The following is a 23448-nucleotide window of genomic DNA, read 5'->3' as shown; positions in this document are numbered from 1 at the left end:
CCCTTGCTGTGAGGCTGCATACTGAACTAACCTGAACACAGGTGTGCCCACTGATGACGCAATATTGCAAATCAAAGAAAAATATCACAGACTAAGTTACACCACAGCGAATGGTTACGTTATTTTCCATCAAGTGGCATTTGCAACACAGCTATTCAACAGCCCCTCGAGAAGTGACAGCAGGCTCCATCTTGTGGAAACTTTGGGCTGACAACATGAACTAACTGAACAAATGAAGGATATCCACTGAAGACACAAGCATGCAATCAATAGTGTCTCGGTTTTCCTGACAGCTACTATAATCACAAGCTTAGGGGTCCTCCCGCCCCCCAGGAGAGACCCACGTAACTAGGCGGGTAGTCCAACAGTGACTCCCCCTATCACAACCCAGTGTGAACACTCTTTGCAACGCCCTACAAGAAGTTGCTCTGTAAACAGTAAACAAAGTCAGGCAAGGCAAGATTCTGGGACACAGCTCCACAAATCCCTAGATTACTCTACTCTCGTCACCAGACGACAACCAAAAGAAATTGCCTTAAGTGATTAAGTACGTTAATTGACTGATCGCAGCAGTCAGCAACAAAGTACTACGGTAATCACAAACAATTGTCTCACACTAGACAACAACATGATGATACTCTGTTAATCCTTAACACTTGTCTCTCTTGTTAACAATAACTCAAACATATATTACATCACACTTGACTCCTAGCAAGTATTCAGTGAGTAATCCTTAATTAAGGTCAAACGGACCACTAATTACATCCCCATTGAGTTACGTTAACTAAGCCTACCCTAACTTGGTAGCTTCTCAACAGTCTGTGTCAAAAAATTACTAGTGAGTGTTAATTGCCCTAATTAACTCCGAGCAATTAATTAACTGTCACCAGGACCGATAATTAATCATCCATAAATACGTCTCACTCCGCACTGCCTAAGCAGGTCTCATCAAACACTGTGAATTCACGGGAAAGGAGTTAATTACCCCTAATTAACAAGAGTGCCATTAATCCACTGTCCTCAGACAGGATATGATTAATACAACGATTTATGCTAGCTCCATGGCCTCGCTTTACCGAGTCATCTGAGCCCTCCAGACGTTAATTACTCCACTAATTAACATGAGCCACTAATTGCTATACCCCAGAAAGGTAATTAGTCTCGAGCAAATTACGTTAACACAAATACTGACAGACTCTGACAGATCCTCTCCCACTACGTGAATTCATGATGAGAAGGCTAATTACATAATTAGCTAGAGTGGTCAATTAGTTGTCACACGGACAATTAATTGCTCCCGAGACGTATCTCACTCAAGCTCAACGCTGTTCTCTCTCATAACAGCCCTCACTCACTCCACAATAAGTGTGCACCCCTTATCCAGTTAATTCCCCAATTATTAACTCACTGAATCCTTAAGTCCTCAACACAACTTAAAGAAACAAAGTAACCCCAGTGTTACATAGGTCACACTACAATGGCATGCAACAACACAAATGCACTGCCCACATACGGTTGCGGCTACTGCAACTCGTTAATTACTGTGCCCACACAATAATGACACACGGTTGTGCAACAACAAGATTATACCAATATTACTGCCCCCCTTATCTTGCAACCGTTGCAAAGGACTACTGTGAACATACACTTACCTCAGCAAGGAAATTAAGCAAACAACTGCCTGCTCTCATTAAGTACTGTGAATTCCCCTGAATAATCCTAGTGGTCCCTTAAACCCTCATCACAACTCCCAGGGCACCAATATCGTATAAACTGATAACAACACTGCACAAACCTGCAACATAATGATGCCGTCAGCATACCCCACATGCTAATGACATCACTAGGCAATCAGTCAGCAATCACATCTACTGACTTACCACACAACACAGTACATAAAACATGCAAATGAACACATAGAAATGGCATTCACATAATCAATGAAAATTATATCATCAGGTAATTGTAACTCCAACTACACAGACCTCAGGGCCCCCACTGACATCCCTGCAACATAATGATTATAATTATTCATGCTGGTACTCCATCGCACTAATCCAGTCTGACCGATTATATAGAATCGACAACTGGATCATTTATATGGTAAATCTCTACACTGACCGGTTACATACTCGAATCAGTCTACACACTTATACATTATAATACTACAGTGTGGTCCCGTGTACAACATCCATCTCCAGATACCGCCCTACCAGTCACCTGGACGTGCTACAGACAGCTGTCTCTCAGCTGCTTCCCTAGCCTGGCAGGGCTATGAGACAACTCTTACCGGGAATTTCCACTGGTACTCATCACCCTGTACACAATGATAATTGTACTCACGTCTACACCTCCTCATTTCCCAGGTCACTACCTCTCTGGCTGTCAACACTTAGCTTGCTCCTCGTGCGTCGACAAGATGTGGCCCTAGGCTGTCCCGGGAAAGTGGCCAAGTGGCCCAAGGGGGTGGCCAAGGCATGTAGCCACCGCGTGGCCCACAGCGCCCCTCCCGAGCTGAGAGGGGGGGGGGGGTAGCCGGCGCGCGGGCAGGTGGGTCGGGCCGGGTGGCCGGGCCGGGCGGCCGGGTGGATGGCCAGACCGGGCGGGCGGGTGGGTGGCCCCCGGGCATACACACGTGAATGGGGAATCACCAACAACTCCATCAAATCAGAGCCTGCCTTGCTCTACACTGGGGTGACAATGGCCGGCGGCGTCCCCACACTGACGCCGCCTGGCGGAATTCAAAGTCCCACAGGGGCCTGTAATCTCACCACAATTACACTGCCCTGATTCCACCAATTGTCCATTAACACTAGACGGGTCATTTGAACCACCTGTTACACCATGAGGTTCTGCCAGCTGCTTGATGGGTGTCCACTGTCTCTGAGGCTATTTTACTGGTCCTTCCGTACCTCATCGGCCCCAAATTTCACGAAAATTGGGCCTAGACACAACCCGGGATGGCAGGAGTGCCATCACTTCTAGACAACACGGTAACGTCTGCGATTAACGGGGGTGGCCCCTTGAGCTAAATGACAGGGGCCATAGAGCGACTTTTAGAAAAAGTTTGTGAAACCGGGGGTGCGTAGACCGTGCCCGGAAAAAAACGAAACGCACGGTCTATGGCATACTTGAAACTGGGGGGTGCATAGACCGTGCCCGGAAAAAAATGAAACGCACGGTCTATGGCATACTTGAAACTGGGGGGTGCGTAGACCGTGCCCGGAAAAAAACGAAACGCACGGTCTATGGCATACTTGAAACCGGGGGTGTGTAGACCGTGCCCGGAAAAAAACGAAACGCTCAGTCTATGGCATACTTGAAACCGGGGGTTCGTAGACCGTGCCCGGAAAAAAACGAAACGCACGGTCTATGGCATACTTTCTACTACAAACTTCCCCTCTCCACCCAGTTACGTCCTCGTCCATCTGCTACCCAGCTCAAACTGACGATTTCGCGGGCTAAGGAAACTCAAAATGCCCATACCTCCCCCCTTACTTTGTCTTGACCAATCAGCACGAAGCCGGCACTGTTCCCTCGTGCCGCTACCAATCACAGCTGTTCGCGCCAAAACACAGCTCGGAGCAGACATGCCTACCCCAATCACAGGCCTCACTCACCCTCAGGCGTCCCGTGACGTCACAAGGAGGGGGAGGCCTAAGACAGTGGCGCACTGTCTCTCATGGTGGGGGGGGGGGGCAACGTTCACCCCACTCTCCCCCCACCTCTAACGGTTTTAGTCAAGTATCCTCTGGCACCGCTCACTTTCCACACCTATCCTATTTCAAAGAAACAGGAAAATCTCTGTAATTCTCTCTACAGAGCAATCACAGACTTCTGACTACTCACAAATGATAGTCCATAGCAAGAGCTTTCATCCAACACCCCAAAAGTGTATGTTAGTTTGAAAGCTTCAGTTTCTAGAGTCCCTAGAGCGACTAGCCTAATCTAGAAACTAGGAAAACTAGCTGAGGGAATCTAGATTCCCTCACAAGCACACCATAAAATCTTGCTCCGTTTCTATACAACCTACATTCGTAGCCAACTAGACTATTGTTGCCAAGCATATGCGTCGGCTGCGCCTACTAACATACAGAGCCTAGAGGTCATTCAAAACAATGCCATGCGACTTATATGTGGCGCAATGCGTTCCACTCCTATCCCCGGACTTTACGGGGAAACGGGCCTCACAAGCCTAGCCACCAGACGAGACATAATGTGTGCCAACTATCTGTCACTCTGTACCACTGCTCACCAGACACACCCATACAGATCAAAAATTAACCCAACAGTTAGCCCACATATCCCCCGCTTCCCAACCAATCACTCACAACCTTTCCTCACACGGGCTACAAATAACCTCAATATAGACCTCTCTCTACTCCAAAACTCGGAAACCCAACTTACTGTTCCCCCTATTCCACCTTGGTTTTATACAACTCCTAATACAGCAATACAACTCGAAGACAATGTTCCAAAGTCTGCACCAAACTCAGCCATAGCCTCAGTCTTTCTCTCAACAATGAAAAATTGCTACCCAAATACCACAGCGATTTATACAGATGGATCTCGCATCATCATGAGCAACGTACCCTCGGTCACTAGCGCTGTATGGATACCGGAATACCATCTCAAGCAGGGATGGCGGTTACCAAACCAACTATCTGTTTTCACAGCTGAATTATATGCCATATATCAAGCTCTCCAAATAATCACAACGTTACCAATCGGGACATATACAGTCTGCAGTGACTCCAAGAGTGCGATTCAAGCCTTTTCGTACTCTACAACAACGTGCAAGGAGTTTGTTTACCCATGTCTTCAACTTCTTCATGAACATCGATTAAACGGTTATGATACCTCTATCCAATGGGTCCCAGCGCATTGTGGTATTCTCCATAATGAACTAGTAGATCATCTAGCCAAAGCAATGCACAACACGCCTCACATTATCTGTCATCCAATTCTCCATGTTGCACGTAAAGGAGCCTTCAAAAATACTATAACCCAAGATTTTGCGAAGAAATGGAAAACGTCACGCTCACCTTTGTACTATGGGTCCATTAAAAAGAAATGGGAAACTTGGAAACATGTCAGATATAAAAGCAGAGAAATTGATATAGCGATGACCAGATTAAGGCTGGGACACACCAAACTGGCAGCACACAGCTCTAAGTACAGAACAGACATCAACGAACTCTGCATCCACTGTCAGGTGCCTGAAACAGTCGGACACTATCTCCTTCACTGCTTCCGACATTATAGTGCCAGAGTAAATTTCAAACAAGTACTTATTTCACTTAAAATACCCTTTACCATCGAGCATATATTAGGAGGCGGTGACCACTCGTTACAAGAAAAATACCAAATAGCAAAGCACTGGCTAAATATCTACAGTCGACCAACAAATTGGGTCACATCTGACCCGCGCCACATTTATACCTGACGCCACCATCAGCTAAACACAGAAAACAACTGCCTCGTCGAAGCCCCAAGATCAGCTGACGCCATAAACACAACACACCGCCCTACGCTGCGGCAAATCTCCCTCTATCATACATCTCTGTTTTAGTCGCCGCTCCTCTGTCTACAGCACAACGCCACAAGCACTTTTGAAGCGCTTATCATCCTCAGCATAAACGCCTCTACCAACATCTGTACTGGTGCAGTCATCGGAAGGATAAACCCTTCATATAAACTGCGTCTACTATCAAGAAGAAGAGTAAACTATGCTTCCAAATCAAGATGAATGCTTTTTTCTTCGCATGCTGTTGGTAAATTTGCCCGGTCCAATGTCTTTGTAGCCAATGAGATTTGTCAAAGGCGTTACAAATGCTGCTTTCTGTAGTGCATGTTAAGCTCTGAATTTATTAAAGAACCACCGACACTAGGATGTATGCATTAATGACGCGTCCAACACACCACATCCAAATCAAATTCGTCCGTTGTTTGCAATCATAGTGACCACCATATGGTCGGTCGGGAGTATGGTCGAGGGAGCCGGTCGGCTGAGCGGACAGCATGCTGGACTTGTGATCCTGTGGTCCCGGGTTCAATCCCGGGTGCCAGAGAGAAACAATGGGCGGAGTTTCTTTCACCATATGCCCTTGTTACTTAGCAGTAAAATAGGTACAAAGGTGTTAGTCAGCTGTCACGGGCTGCTTCCTGGGGGTGAGAGGCCTGGTCGAGGACCGGACCGCGACACTAAAACGCCCCAAAATCATCTCCAGATAACCTCAAGATAACCGTCTCTTCTTCATCTCCAAACGAGTTATGGGAGAAATATAAATCGCACATGGACAGATAATGTCCGTCGACGGACAGATAATGTCCGTCGACTACGAAGGAAAATTCAAATATGAACATGGATTTCACAGCAGAAAACTTCAGCGAAGCGTTGATAATAATTGAAGATTTGTGGTTAGAAATCGCAAACAAAGTTCTAAATCAATTGTAAATGCCATTACCGAATCGATCTGCTGCTGCTTCCTTGGATGTAGTATTGCGTCGTGAACCAAATTACAACACGGGTGATATGGTATCGTATGTGTAATCAAATATTCCTAAGCTAACGCTTGAGCGAAAAGACATTTACAATCAAATAATTCAAACTGTCAATAACGGGTTTGGAGAAATTTTCTTAGATGCACCAGGAGGAACTGTAAAACCTTCCTAATTTGATTGATACTGGCAGCATTTTGATACCAAAAATGGCATAACCTTAGCTCTTGCATCGTCCGGAATAGTTGCGACATTGTTACCAGGTGGAAAAACTGCTACTTCGGCTTTGAAATTGCCATTGAACATGCAATTCATTGAAACTCCCATGTGCAACATTTCCAAAGCATTCGGCATGGGAAAAGTCGTGCAGAAATGTAAACTTATTGTTTAGGAGGAATGCACAATGGCCCACAAAAATCGCTCGAGGCTCCTGATCGATCATTGCAAGATTTGCGTGGAAACATCAGGCCATTTGGGAACACATTAATATTACTTGCAGGTGATTTCAGGCAAACTTACCTGTAATTCCTGGATATAAGACCGTCGACACTGTTGAGGAAGCAGATGAAGGTGTTAATTCTCCAACAGAATTTTTTAATTCACCTGATCTGCCAGGGATACCTTCACACGTACGGCAATTAAAAATCTGCGTGCCAGTTATCATGTTGTAAAATATCAATCAGCTAAAGCTATGCAACGCCACGAGCCTTGCGGTGATAAAAATAATCAGCAACGTCGCAGAAGCAACAATCCTGACAGGATCTTTCAAAGGTGAAGATGTCCTCATTCCTCGCATTTCTATGATTCCAACAGAGATGCCATTTCAATTTAAGATATTGTAATTTCCAATTCAATTGGCGTTTGCAATCACCATCAAAGAAGCTCAGGGCCAATCATTAGAATTGTGCAGTTTATATCAAGAAACGGAATGCTTTTCACAGGGACAATTATATGTTGTGTGTTCTAAAGTTGGCAAACTAGATATTCCCTATATCTCCACAGACAATCGAACAACAAAAAATATTGAAAACCCACAAGCATTCTGAAATTAAACATATTAGTAACGTGCGCTTTCTCTTTTCTTTCTTTTCTCTTCAACCAGACTGAGCCACAGCAACGCGTGACGGGTACAGCTAGTATATAAATAATAATGGAAATGTTCGTTTGTTCAAAATCGCTAATCTCCGAAAGTTCTTCACCGATTGCCTTGAAATGTTCACACAACTTTCCATTCGCATCCGAGCGGGTTTTTATATACATACTATATAGATATAACGTCGGTGACGGGAAAAAACATACATTTTTGGAAAAGCTGAGTTTTTCGTGTGTTTTTCATGTCAGGGAAATCTTCGAAACCTCTTTACCGATGGCTTTGAAATTTTGACACAATATTGCATTTGAATAGGCGAGTGTTTTTATATACCAACTTTATACATGCCTCACCTGTGACAGGAAAATAACATGCTTTTTTTGAAAAACTGCGCCATCTGTAGGACGTAAGAGCAACACCGTTGTAATCTCCGAAAGTTCGTCACTGATTCCTTTGAAATTTTGACACAACGTTCCATTCGAATACGTGCATGTTTTTATATACATACTATTTAGATGTCACACCTGTGGCAGGTGAAAACATGCATTTTTTGAAAAAGAGCGCCATCTTTTGCACGTAAGAGCAACACACGATATATAAAATATGTTACAATTCCATGTCAATGTTCCCGATTGCATTGATAAATTTAATTTTCATAGATTTTGATTTATTTTCATTTTGATTGAATTGTTTTTCATGACGTTGCGTGGGAATTGAGCTGTGTTGTTTACCATACTGTTTATTTCATGGGTATAGCTTTTTTGTTTCTTTTTTCATTGTTTTTCATTTCGTTTTTTTAACTGTTCTTCTTATTTTTCAGTACTATTTGTGGTGAGTTTGACCTGTGTCGATTGATCTGCGTTTGAATTGAAATATTTCGTTAGTGTTTTTTGTTCTTGTTTTGAAAATAAGAAAATGGACAACACGTTTATTTCACAGCTGCAAATGCGCAACAAACAGCTATGAATCCAAAGGCTACAACGTTAACTGCTTTCTTCACTCTGTGTCAAAATGACGCGTTTGCGAAAACACTGCTGTATTCGGAAGTGTCTACGTATTACACATAGAATGCGAGTAGAAAATCATTTGAACGACGCAAATAAGGAGAGCGAATCGACGGACAACCTGGCATATTCAAATAAACTACAATAAGCAGACTGCACACGGTTCATCCCATTTAAGATGAATGCTTCTTTCTTCTCATGCTGTTGGTAAATGTGCCCGGCCCAATGTCTTTCCAGCCATTGAGATTTGTCAATGGCTTAACTTATGCCAATGTCCGTAGTGCATGTTAAGCTCTTAATTTATTGGAGAACGACCGACACTGGGATGTATGAACTAATGACGCGTCCAACACGTCACATCCAAATCAAATTCGAGCGTTGTTTGCAATCATATTGACCACCTGTTCTCCTATGTCTCTATCAGAATTATGGGAGATATATAACTTGAACATGGCTGAAGATATTATCCGTCGAATACGCAAGGAAAATTCATATATGAACTTAGATTTTAAATCAGAAATCTAAAACGAAGCGTTGATAATGACTAAAGATTTGTTCTTAGAAATCGCGAACAAAGTTCTAAATCAATTAGATATGTCATCACCGAATCGATCTGCTGCTGCTTCGTTCGATGTAGAATTAAGTCGTGAACAAAATTACAACACGGGTGATCTGTTGTCGTATGTGCAGTCAAACATTCCTAATCTAACACTTAAGCGAAAAGTAATTTACAATCCAATAATTTCAACTGTTAATAACAGGTTTGGAGAAAACTTTTTAAATGCGCCAGGAGGAACTGTAAAACCTTTTTAATTAGATTGATTCTGGCAGTATTTCGATCCCACACTGACATAACCTTAGCTCTTGCATCGTCCGGAATAGCTGCGACATTTCTACCAGGTGGAAGAGCTGCTACTTCGGCTATGAAATTGCCATTGAACATGGAATTCACTGAAACTCCCACATGCAGCATTTCCAAAGCATCTGGCATGGGAAAACCATTTCACAAATGTAAACTTATTGTTTGGGATGAATGCACAATGGCCCACAAAAAATCGCTCGAGGCTCTTGATCGATCATTGCAAGATTTGCGTGGAAACATCAGGCCATTTGGGAATGCATTACTATTGCTTGCAGGAGATTTCAGGCAAACATTACCTGTAATTCCTCGATAGATACCAGCGGACGAATTAAATGCTTGCCTGAAATATTCTATTTTGTGGCGCCACGAAAAGACGTTAAAATTTACTACAAATATGCGTGTCTAGCAGCAAAACGATCCATCAACCGGGATATTCTCACATCAATTTCTTAAAATTGAGAACGGAAATGTGCCAGTTGATCTGACCTCAAGGCGAATTTCATTGCCTCATAACTTCTACAATTTAGTGACGTCAAAAGAAGATATTTTTGAAAAAAGTATTCCCCCAATATTCAAACCAATTATAAGAATCACGATTGGCTGAATGAACGAGCTCTTCTTGCGGCCAAGAACAAAGACGTCTACGATCTAAACAATATTATTTAGTCTAACATTCAAAGCAAGGCAGTCACATACAAGTCCCTCGACACTGTTGAGGAAGCAAATGAAGCAGTTAATTATCCAACAAAATTTTTTATTTCACTCGATCAGCCAGGGATACCATCACACGTATGTCAATTGAAAATCGGCATGTCAATTATCATGTTGGGAAATATCAACCAGCCAAAACATTGCAACGCCACGCTTCTTGCAGAAAAAAAAATTAGTCAGCAACGTCGTGGAAGCAACAATCTTGACAGGACCTTTGAAAAGTGAAGATGTCTTCATTCTTCGCAGTCCAATGATTCCAACAGATATGCCATTTCAATTTAAGAGATTGTAATTTCCAGTTCGATTGGCGTTTGGAATTACCATCAACAAAGCCCAGGGCCAATCTTTAAAATTGTGCAGTTTATTTCTAGACACGGATTGCTTCTCACATGGACAATTATATGTTACGCGTTCTAGAGTCGGCAAACCAGACAATCTCTATATCTCCACAGGCACTGGAACAACCAAAAATATCGTATACCCACAAGCATTGTGAAATTAAACATATTAGAAAGGTGCACTTTCTCATTTCTTTCTTTTCCATGTAACCAGATTCAGCCACAGCAACACGTGGCGGGAACAGCTAGTATATATATACATACATATATATATATATATATATATATATATATATATATATATATATATATATATATATATATATATATATATATATATATATATATATATATATATATATATATATATATATATATATATATATATATATATATATATATATTATTAAATATGACCGAAAAAGTAAGATTAATAATTCTAACACGAATTTTCTCTATCTTTCTTACATTTCTTTTCACTGTTGATGGTAATTCAAAGATCAATTCTCCAAAATTCATTTTTATTTCTAGTCTGATGCGACACTTGAGCACGTTTCGTAAAACTTATTACATTTTCAAAGACTTTAGTTTACAAACACACAACTGAAACTGAATAGAGCTTACACATTTTCGACTTTATATCTACATTTGGGTGAGGTGAAAACAAACTTTCAACAATGGGTATTGAATGGGTATTAAATTCAAACACAAGACAGAACACGAAACAATGGGTATTGAATGGAAGTAATTGTAGAAAGCCTATTGGTCCATATTTCTTGATGCTTCTATATTGGAGCGGAGTCTTGAAGTGGGTAGAATATAGTTGTGCATTAATTGGCTGTTGATAGCTGGTGTTGACTTCTTGATGTGTAGTGCCTCGCAGAAGTCAAGCCGTCGGCTATCGCTGTATCTATCGATGATTTCTGTGTTGTTTGCTAAGATTTCTCCGGTGATGGTCTGGTTGTGGGAAGAGACTATATGTTATATGACTATATGTGGGAAGAGACTATATGGCTCCATATATATTTATATATAAATATATATATATTATATATATATATATATATATATGTATTTATATTATTAAATATGACCGAAAAAGTAAGATTAATAATTCTAACACGAATTTTCCCAATCTTTCGAACATTACGCTTCACTGTTGGAGGTAAATCAAAAATCACTTCTCCAAAATTCATTTTTATTTCTAGTCTGACGCGACACGGGCGCGTTTCGTAAAACTTATTACATTTTCAAAGACTTCACAAATACACAACTGATTAGAACTTGCGTTTCTCTGATTTTATATCTACATTTGAGTGAGGTGGGAAGGGTGATGTGGCATTAACACAAGACAGAACAATAGGGGATATTAATAGGGTATTAAAAGTATCAACACAAGACAGAACAGAAACAATGGATATTGAATAGAAGTGTTTGTAGAAAGTGTTTGTTTCTTTCTACAAACTCTTCTATTCAATACCCATTGTTTCTGTTCTGTCTTGTGTTGATACTTTTAATACCCTATTAATATCCCCTATTGTTCTGTCTTGTGTTAATGCCACATCACCCTTCCCACCTCACTCAAATGTAGATATAAAATCAGAGAAACGCAAGTTCTAATCAGTTGTGTATTTGTGAAGTCTTTGAAAATGTAATAAGTTTTACGAAACACGCCCGTGTCGCGTCAGACTAGAAATAAAAATGAATTTTGGAGAAGTGATTTTTGATTTACCTCCAACAGTGAAGCGTAATGTACGAAAGATTGAGAAAATTCGTGTTAGAATTATTAATCTTACTTTTTCGGTCATATTTAATAATATATGTCTACAGGAAAGACTGCTACCAAAATATACTAATATATGTATTTATATATATATATATATATATGTATATATATATATATATATATATATATATATATATATATATATATATATATATATATATATATATATATATATATATATAATTGCAAACAAGCCTGAATGATCCCCAGGACTATATGCAACTGAAAACTCACACCCCAGAATTGACTCGAACCCATACTGCCAAGAGCAACGCAACTGGTATGTACAGGACGCCTTAATCCACTTGATCATCACGACCGGACAAAAGGAAGTGATAGCCGAAGCTATATGAACCACTTCCCCGCCGGCACTCGGATGGTAATCTTGGGCATAGCATTTTATCATATCACCTCACTTTTTGGGGCACACGTGAGGAACACAAATTTAAACAAGCCTGAATGGTCCCCAGGACTATATGTAACTGAAAACTCACACCCCAGAAGTGACTCGAACCCATACTGCCAGGAGCAACGCAACTGGTATGTACAGGACGCCTTAATGGTCGTGATGTCAAGCGGATTAAGACGTCCTGTACATACCAGTTGCGTTGCTCCTGGCAGTATGGGTTCGAGTCCCTTCTGGGGTGTGAGTTTTCAGTTGCATATAGTCCTGGGGACCATTCAGGCTTGTTCACATGTATATATACATGCATACATACATATTGGGGGGGGGGGGTACACTGTGTTGCCCAGGATTGTCTACTTATTATTCCACCCGTCTTCTGCCATCTGCCTCTTATCACTTTCTGTTCCCATCTTCTTCATCCCTGCCCATCCTCGCACTCTCCCATGCTTCCCCCTCTCTTTTAACAGGTCTTAACATTCGTTTTAGTCATAATTATGGGCCTAAGTATTCAATGACAAACGTTTTTGAAGATTAAGCTGTTGAATTTTAACTAGAAAAAACATTACCTAACGTAATTTTGCAGCATATCTTTCTTTTAGGTCCCACCTAGATTTAATTTCAATATAAAAACAAACAAAATAAATTACAAATAGGTAAGTATAGCTAAGGTACACCCCCTAGTTATACTTATTGCTACGCGAACAGGTGCATTAGGTGATAGTAATGCTTCACACCAGCCCTGAATTATCACCTACTCGTATAGAAAATAATATTAAAAAAATATATGTTTCATGTTCGCCAGTGTTTATTTACTTAATAACTACTGGAATAATATCTTGGTTTTATAAAACTAATTATAATATCATAAAAGACATAGTTATTACAAATTACAAGCAGAAACTGCATATATAGGACATGAAGGACTCACCAGCAGAAATATAATGTTTGTTATCAAATATTGATCCTTCGGTTTGTGTGGTAGAGACAGCTTGAGTTGTATCCAGTTTACATAAAGCTACGACTGGTCTGGAACCGTCGTAGCGCGAGGCGTTGTTCTTAAGAAGATCGTCGTTCTTAAATGCCTTCCTGAATCCCGACGTAGCAGCCACGAAGATGGTAAGCAGGAAAACGTTCCTAAGTACTTACGTAACTGCTTCGTGAATCTGGGCCAAGGCTATTTGATGCGGCTGCTCGCAGCCTGGCGTACGAGTCAGTCTGGTTGATTAGGTATCCAACGAATGTGCTTGTAGAGTTCTTTTTTTAACACTGGGAGAGGTTGGCCAGTTATGCCAGCATGTATAAGGAAAGTGTTGAAAAGTCTTGGATCTTTGATGATGATCAAGTTCTCTCTCGGTGTGCCTGTTGCACCTCTGCTTTTCAGTGGGGCTATTTGGCACATCCTGCCATGCCTTCTGGTCTCATGTGGAGTTATTTCTCTGGTGGTGGTGTTATTATTGGGAAGTGGTGGGAAGTATTTATCACATGCATGCACAACCCACAGTAGAAAAACTTGAGATATTTGGCTAAGGGTTCTGTTAGTACACAATTTTTAAATAAATTCATTGATCATAGGGGAACCGGTCGGCCGAACAGACAGCACGCTGGACTTATGATCCTGTGGTCCTGGGTTCGATCCCAGGCGCAGGCGAGAAACAATGGGCAGAGTTTCATTCACCCTAGGGGTCTGTTACCTAGCAGTAAAATAGGTACCTGGGTGTTAGTCAGCTGTCACGGACTGCTTCCTGGGGGGTGGAGGCCTGGTCGAGGACCGGGCCGCGGGGACACTAAAAGCCCCGAAATCATCTCAAGATCATTTCTTAAACATTTGTGATATAAATTGTTTAAATTCTTAATTTTTTCACATTCAATTACATAATAAGTTTAGGAATTTTAATAGTTTTGCTCAGCTCGTAGAGCAAGCTGCCAGAGGTACTTGTAGCTAAGTCTAAGCCTAGCAGAGGTAACATCTAGACGTCTTCTGACCTTACGGGAAGACTCATAAGCATGTGGCACTTCTTGCATAATGCTGTGATGATAGATAGAGTAGGTAATTAGAATTTTACTTTGCCGCATCTCTTGTAAATATTGTTGGAGCTCTTATATTACTGTGTTCAGGTTGCTCAATGGCATTCCAAGATGGTAATCAAGTCCCTCTTTTAGAACATATGCTTTGACTAACTCATCAGTTCTCATGCCAGTATGGGTTGGGATCCATAAGGGACAGACTCAGATTCCATCAATGATGATTTTATTATATCTGTGCCTTGCATCTGACAAACCTGTGTCGTGAGGAGTTGAATATGTATAGGGATGACCAAGTCACTCAAAAATAACGTGTGAGCATTGGATACATACATTCGTTTGCCTGCGAGGTGTATGGCTTACAATTCTGTACTTGTACAGTGGAAGCCGAGTTATTTATACGAGCTCCCTACTTGGAACAGGACTCGTCTCTAGTTGCCAGGACAACTGCACTTCCGGGAGCACCAGAGGAGTGGTGCAGGGAACCATCACTGTAAATCGTTTGAGAGGTTGTGGGTGTTTGATGACTTGAGGAGGGAGCCATATTATGGGTTTCTTCACTCGACTCGGCAGGTGAGCATGATATGAGAGCATATTACAGTATATATTATTCATGAGTGGAATTTAATTATAATAAATACAGGCGTTATAAATGCACGATACATATTTAGTTTTAACGTCTTATATTTCCAGGAGTTGAAACTAATCTGAAGAAACAGAAAGAAATTTATCAAATCTTCAGCACGAGTACATCAGATAATTAACAATGCATCCATAAAATATTTTATGCAAGATACATTAAAAATAACAATATATATATATATTGAAAATTAATTAAATGTAAACCTTCCTGTAAGTGATTAAAGCTAGAGGAGGTGTCAACCGAAAGTCCTGACCTTCCTGTTAGTGAATAGTTACAGAATAAGCTGTAATTTCCTTATAAAAATAATACAAATATTCACAACACACACGTTTACAATATTTGTTTAAAGTTTTGTGTTTGTGTAAACGTTGAGAGAAATAGTCTTCATGTTCTCCCCGTCGAAATTACTGTTTACCGATACTGACTCATTTGCAAATCATATAAAAACTGTAATAAACTAAGGCCCATTTGAAAATTGCCAGCTCAACATTGACTCTGTTTAGACTGATCGCAAAATATACAAATAAAACTAGCAATGGCGATTGCCTGCTGCTGAGAAACTCGACAAAAGTGGTGAAGGAAGTAACACTTAAAGTCAAGCATGTCTGCCTGGAATGAGATGTCCAGCATGTCTCCCTCGACTGAGAAGTCCAGCATGTCTCCTTCGACTGAGATGTCCAGCATGTCTCCCTCCACTGAGATGTTCAGCATGTCTCCCTCCACTGAGATGTCCAGCATGTCTCCCCCCACTGAGATGTCCAGCATGTCTCTCTCCACTGAGATGTCCAGCATGTTTGCCCCGCCTGAGATGCCCAGCATGTCTCCCCCCACTGTGATGTGCAGCATGCCTGCCTGGCCTGAGATGTCCAGCATGTCTCCCCCCCCTGAGATGTCCAGCATGTCTCTCTCCACTGAGATGTCCAGCATGTTTGCCCCGACTGAGATGTTCAGCCTGTCTGCCTGGCCTGAGATGTCCAGCATGTCTCCCTCCACTGAGATGTCCAGCACGTCTGCCTGGCCTGAGATGCCCAGCATATCTCCCTTCACTGAGATGTCCAGCATGTTTTTCCCGCCTGAGATGCCCAGCATGTCTCCCCCCACTGAGATGTCCAGCCTGTCTGCCTTTCCTTTGACGCCCAGCATGAATGCCTGGTCATGCCGTGTTAACCACACGGCCGGGGTGGGACCAACACCTGTCACAGCTCGTCCCACACACCAGACCTCGCAGCAACATCCTCGTCTTGGGCATCACTCCAGAACGTCGCGTGGAGTTCGCCGAGCATACAAGCCCAACATGTATGCCTGGACTGAGAAGTCCAGTACGGCTGGCTCGACTGTAAAGTCCAGGACGCCTGACTCGACTGTAAAGTCCAGTACGCCTGACTCGACTGTAAAGTCCAGTACATCTGCTTCGATTGTGAAGCCCAAATTGTTTACATCAACTCCACATTCAGTTATCCTACAGGAAGATCTGGACAGATTGCGGCATGACCTTGCCGTGAATAAGGCCGGTCGAGACGCGCTAGCAAATGTGTTCATGTGGTTGTACCGGGGCACCTTCCCAGTAGTGACTTACCTCACTCAGGACTTGGGGTACACCAATGCTCAGTACAAGCGTGTCTTCGATGCTCACCAGAGAGATAAACTCGAAGTTTCCTCTGACGCGGCTACTTTTGACATCAACCTGTTGTACAAGCTCCTGCAACGCATCTGTGGCCTGGCTGAGGTGAAAGACCCCACGTGGATCACTGAAGATCCTCAAAAACTATCGCTTGAGTCCCTTATTTATAGGCTGAAGCAGCACCGAAATACGTTTATCTATCATCGTATGAACATGAAACAGCAAAGCCTCAGCACAACACTGACGAAGTTCAGGGACTTATTGGTTAAGATGTTGGCTGAGGCTGGTGCTCGGTGTGGGACAAGCAGCCAGAATGTGCAACAGGCAACTAGAGCTGCCACGGAGTATATTGATGGTCTGATGGCAAAGGTCAGAGAGCCGCTGAATCCCTTGGATGTGGTGTACTTGCCTCAGCTCCACCAGGAGAACAAGTTGCTCGACAGCCAAATCACAGAAATGGTTAAGCAGAATAGCAAGCAGGAGTTAACTAGTATATACACTCAATGCCACTTGTATATGGACTCACAGGTACACAAGACTCTTCCTGCACCCGGGATCCTCCTCAATATTACCTACGACCTAAGTCGTGCTTTCACAAGACTGCAAGTCCTTGAAGATCCCGCCACAGGTGTAAGACCTTCCCACGTGGCCAAAGGTCAGGATAGCGTAAGCTCCTCCCACACGGCCCAAGGTCATGGTATAAACTATGAAGATATCTTAAGTGTGAGACAAGATAACGAAAGTGTCCCTCAGTGTGTCCTCCTGACGGGGGAAGGTGGTATGGGCAAGACAACTTTACTCAAGCTCATCCTCGAGAAGTGGGTAGAGGACCCTGCTGCCATACGTCACCTGGGCACTGTGGACCTCGTTTTCTATGTACAGTGCAGGGACTTACATCTTAATACCTTCGATGGTCTCCTCCGCCAGTTACTGCCTCAAACACTTCATGATTCTGATCTTGACTTCGAGCAGTTTAAGAACATAATCTTGAGCTTAAATATATTAGTCCTGATTGACGGCTACGACGAGGTCAACGACCATTCAGGAAGGCTGGTGAAGGAGCTGTTGCACCTGCCTGGCAAGGATGTGAGGTTGGTGATAACCACACGGCCGGGGTGGGACCAACACCTGTCACAGCTCGTCCCACACACCAGACCTCGCTGCAACATCCTCGTCTTGGGCATCACTCCAGAACGTCGCGTGGAGTTCGCCGAGAGAACCATCAAGGTGCTGGTGGAGGAAGAGAGCCAACGGAGTGTCATCACAGGGAGGTTTACCCAGCGGTTGGAGCAGATGAGTCAGTTCCTGGGTGAGTACCTCAACACTCCACTCACCTTGACCTTGTTGGCGCTGCTGTGTGTCGAGGCTCCAGAAGAATTTAACAATCTCACCACAAACACTCAAGTCTACGAGAAGATTCATGACTTCATAACCAGCAAACTGGTGTCCAGACTCACAGACAAACACGTGACCGACCCAAAAGGAAAATGTGATTTTTTTTTGTCGTTTTTTGAAGAAGTTTGTTTAAGAGGGATCAAGAGGAAAGAGTACGACCTTTGGCCGGAGACGGAAGCAGAGATTAGGGAGAAGTGTGACACTCTGGGACTACCGCAAGAGGAGGTCTTGTCCACTTATTTCATAAGAACACGCTCCCATCGGAGACCCTGGCCTAAGCAGGTGTTTAGCTATTTTCACGCCAGGTACCAGGAGTATTGTGCCGGCAGGGGGCTGGTCGCTCAGTTGGTGAGGGCTGAAGGAAAGCTCGGTGATCCAACATCACATAAGGAGTCACGTAAAAGTGAAACGAACACCAACCTTGTGCGGGATGTTCTTCTGGAGGACAAAAACACAACGATTGGTGAGATATTTAATGAAACTAGATACCAGTGCATCTTACTTAATGCTACCAGTGTGTTGAGCAACAGTCATTTTGAACACAAATTTGCGTCGCAGGTAATTGACATTGTAAACTTCGGGGAAACTGTTGAAGAGCTATTAAAGCATGTAGCAGAGTCCCGTGGTAGTGAACACGTCATCCAAGCTGTGTGCAAGAAACTGAAAGAACTAGCACACTGGAAGATAAAGAGTGTTGGATCGTATGCTGTCCTGCCGATTGTTCTTAGGAGGGTGATGCCTGATAGTATCTATCTGGGTATAGAGAGCAGACCACAGTCAAGCCAACTGCAGTGCGTATTGGGATTTTTGAAGAAACAACAAATATATGTAAACATGTGTTTCTATGGTCAATACTTTTGCAGAAATGGCGATCTTTCAGACACTTATTTAGAAACGGTGACAGCACCCGGCAGTAAGTGTATCTTAGAGATATTTGAAGGTTGCTTGTCTGAGGCAGCCATTCCCCTCCTGCCTCTCACCCTCCGGTGCCTCACCCTGCGCCTCACACAACAACAACTGCTCGTCCTCATAGATCACCTGCCACACCTTCGCCACATCAATAACTTAAGTAAATATTACTGTTCTCTATCATAATACAATAGTATTTCTATTTTTCATTTTTGTTTATATTCCCTGCTGACAGCATATGCATGAATATCATAATTACATATATATAATGCTTACAATCTCTACAGTGACCATTAAAGTGACTAAACTTTCTAAAGGTTCCAAAGAATTAAGAGAAAATTAATCTATACCGTATAAAAGAATGTCTGTTTTTTTCTGACTGTCCGTCTGTTCATGTAGTCGATTGTCTTTCCAAAGTTGGAGGCCAGACTCTAGGGTCTAACTTCACCCAAATTAACAGCGATAATGTTCTGAGGTCCGGATGAACTTAGGTTTTTCTGTGTCGCCAGAATTCAAAAGGAATAGTGTGCCAGGGTCACAAGCAAACACCCACGACAATTTTCCGCACAGACTCCTGGATGCACAGCTAAATATTTTGAAAACAAATTTTTCAACAAAAATTTTTGTCTTATAAAAATATACTCTGATTATTCAATTCCTTATAATAATTTACTGATCTCCGGGAAAATTAATATAAATTTCCTGCTGTTCATAATTTGCCCGTACTCTCATAAAACAGATAAACCTCCAATAGCGTCGTAGGTTTCTGAAGCCAAACTTCTTTCCGAGAGTAAAGTGGTAACTATTCTTTGTTAGTATTACACTCCACATACACATTAGACAATATATTTTTAAAGGAGAGATAATAGACAAAGAGAGACAAACACAGAGACAGACAGTGACAGAAAGAGAGCGACAGAGATTGAGAGAAAGACAGAGAGTGAGAGACAAATACATATAGAGGCAGAGACAGACAGTAGATAGATGGATCTATAGATAAACAGATGGATAGATGGATCTATAGATAGACAGATGGATAGTTCGATCTAGAGATAGACAGATGGATAGTTCGATCTATAGATAGACAGATGGATAGTTCGATCTATAGATAGACAGATGGATAGTTCGATCTATAGATAGATAGACGGATAGTTCGATCTATAGATAGACAGATGGATCTATAGATAGACAGATGGATAGTTCGATCTATAGATAGATAGATGGATCTATAGATAGACAGATGGATAGTTCGATCTATAGATAGACAGATGGATAGTTCGATCTATAGATAGACAGATGGATAGTTCGATCTATAGATAGACAGATGGATAGTTCGATCTATAGATAGACAGATGGATAGTTCGATCTATAGATAGACAGATGGATAGTTCGATCTATAGATAGGCAGGTGGATAGTTCGATCTATAGATAGACAGATGGATAGTTCGATCTATAGCTAGACTGATGGATAGATGGATCTATAGATAGACACTTGGATAGTTCGATCTATAGATAGCCAGATGGATATATCGATCTATAGATAGACTGATGGATAGATGGATCTATAGATAGACAGATGGATAGTTCGATCTATAGATAGACTGATGGATAAGTGGATCTATAGATAGACAAATGGATAGATGGATCTATAGACAGATGGATCTATAGATAGACAGATGGACTGATAATTGGATTTACTGATGTTTGGATAGATCGGTGGACATATTGATAGACAAGTATATGCATAGATTGTTGATTTACCTGATGATAGATGATAGATATATGAATAGTTGGATAGACTGATGGATGGATTGATGTATAAAAGTATGGATAGATGGACTGATAGACTGAGAGATATATAGATAGATATATAGATAGATGGATAGACAGACGGATATAGTAATTGATAGATGGATAGATAGATGTATAGACAGATGCATATATGGATGGACTTACGGATGGATAGATGGGTGGATTGATGTATAGAAGAATGGATAGATTGATGGATGGATTGATGCATAAAAGTGTGGATAGGTGGATTCATAGATTGAAAGATGTATAGATAGATATAGTTGATAGGTGGATAAACAGATGGATAAACAGATGGATAGAGTAATTGATATATGGATAGCTAGATATATAGATAGGTCCATAGATGGATGGACTGATGGATGGATAGATAATAAATAGATGAATGGGTATCATGAGAGATAGAAGGATAGATATTTATTTTCGTGATATACACACAGAAGGATAGATAATGATAAGATGGATGCATAACTGGAAAGATAGAAGGATAGATAAGGAGTAGATGGATGGATAACTGGAGAGATAGAAGGATATATAATGGGAAGATGGATACATAACTGGAGATAGAAAGATAGAAGGACAGATAATGAGTAGATGGATGTATAACAGGAGAGGTAGAAGGATAGATAATGAGTAGATGGATGGATAACTGGAGAGGTAGAAGGATAGATAATGAGTAAATGGATGGATAACTGGAGAGATAGAGTGATAATTAATGAGTAGATGGATGGATAACTGGATATATAGAAGGATAAATAATGAGTAGTGTGGGATCATACAACCGACTATGGAACTTTCTACTGGTACTGTTCAGCTTAAGCTACTTAGCCCACATTGGGAATGCCAGATGTAAGCGGTTCACTTCAGGGGTCACTACAAACACACTGGCAACCACGCTGGGAAGCAAGATGTGAAATTAGTGATCCAGACGGGAGGCGGCGTGAGCAAAACGCCAAGGGTCCAGTACTCCAGGTAGAGAAAAAAAAGGCAGTCTTCACTTCCACAAGCAATACAGAGCCTCACTTGGGTCGTTCATTCTGCAACTCGCTTGCAAGCGAATCTAGCAGGAAGTGTTTGGGTTCTCACACCGAATTTATAATCAGTGCTTTGGGGTTATAGGCTGGGAACCTGAGCCAGCTTAAGGTTGTAATAAAGTTAATTGATAAGTTAAGTAGATGGGGCAGTACTGCAGAAAGAGGAATGATGCCAAAGGCAAGTGTAATTAGCAAAAATAGGTTTATTCAACAACTTATTTACTAATACACAGCCACCCATGTTTACGTTACTTTAATGAAGAGTGTTACTTCAACTGCTGTCAAACACCCTTTTGCAGTAGGTCTCCAGACCCACCACCTGATAGGTGTAAAGAGACACAAGATCTCGACCACTGGACAGTCACAACAACAGTGAACTAACCTGAACAGTCACGTGAACACTCTTGGTAAATACTTCACAATCACATGACGTGAACACATGTAATGAAACACAAACAATGTCACAAAGACAATCACCACAATACACAACCACAAGTAGTTACTTTAACAACCATTTTCACAGAGACATTCAATCAATTAAAACAAGATTAGTCACTAAGACGTTCTTCAGAATGTTAATTAACGTTAACACATGTCACTTGGACGGCAATCAATAAAATACAAACGAACAATTAATTATTCAATTAATCAATCAAAGATAATTAATCACCAACAATTAAGTTAATTACTGTCACATAGACAGTCAACAAACCAACAGTTACGGCACTATCACTATCATTCAGACAAGTGCCTAATCAAAGACAATTACGTTAATGAATTCAATCAATATGTATTCAGACGGATTACTTATGGCTTGTCCCTCATGCAAGCCACTAACAAGGTATTGCACTACACCACAACACCTTGCACATTAATTTCACACAAATGAGAATTAATGTCAGTGTTAACGTGCCACACAGACAACCACTAGTTTCACCACTTACGTGCCACTAAGAGAACCGCTAATTACACCACTTACGTGCCACACAGACAACCGCTTATTACACCACCTACGTGGCACTAAGAGAACCGCTAATTACACCACTTACGTACCACTAACGTGGTAACGTAGTGGTACGTTAGCTGAGAACCCATATGAGCCACAGAGACATTAGAAAAAACTTTTTCAGTGTCAGAGTAGTTAGTAAATGCAATGCATTAGGAAGTGATGTGGTGGAGGCTGACTCCATTCACAGTTTCAAATGTAGATATGACAGAGCCCAGTAGCCTCAGGAATCTGTACATCAGCTGATTGACGGTTGAGAGGCGGGACCAAAGAGCCAGAGCTCAACATCCGCAAGCACAATTAGGTGAGTT

The 23448-nt window shown here is 41.7% G+C and overlaps 1 protein-coding gene across 1 annotated transcript in view; it reads left to right on the top strand.

Moving 5' to 3' along the window:
* LOC123753853 (uncharacterized) overlaps positions 1–23448 on the top strand; it is a 100596-nt gene that overhangs the window by 13784 nt on the left and 63364 nt on the right. Inside the window, exons 2-3 of the mRNA XM_069301903.1 lie at positions 15143–15293; positions 15414–19448. Of these exons, the coding sequence (XP_069158004.1) occupies positions 15965–19448 (3484 nt within the window). The 5' untranslated portion in view covers positions 15143–15293; positions 15414–15964. The remainder of the gene's footprint in view (positions 1–15142; positions 15294–15413; positions 19449–23448) is intronic.

The sequence above is a fragment of the Procambarus clarkii genome, chromosome 46, assembly GCF_040958095.1.
Source record: "Procambarus clarkii isolate CNS0578487 chromosome 46, FALCON_Pclarkii_2.0, whole genome shotgun sequence".
Taxonomy (NCBI): Eukaryota; Metazoa; Arthropoda; class Malacostraca; order Decapoda; family Cambaridae; genus Procambarus; species Procambarus clarkii.
Note: the sequence above shows the minus strand (reverse complement) of the source record. Positions and strands in the feature narration are given on the sequence as shown.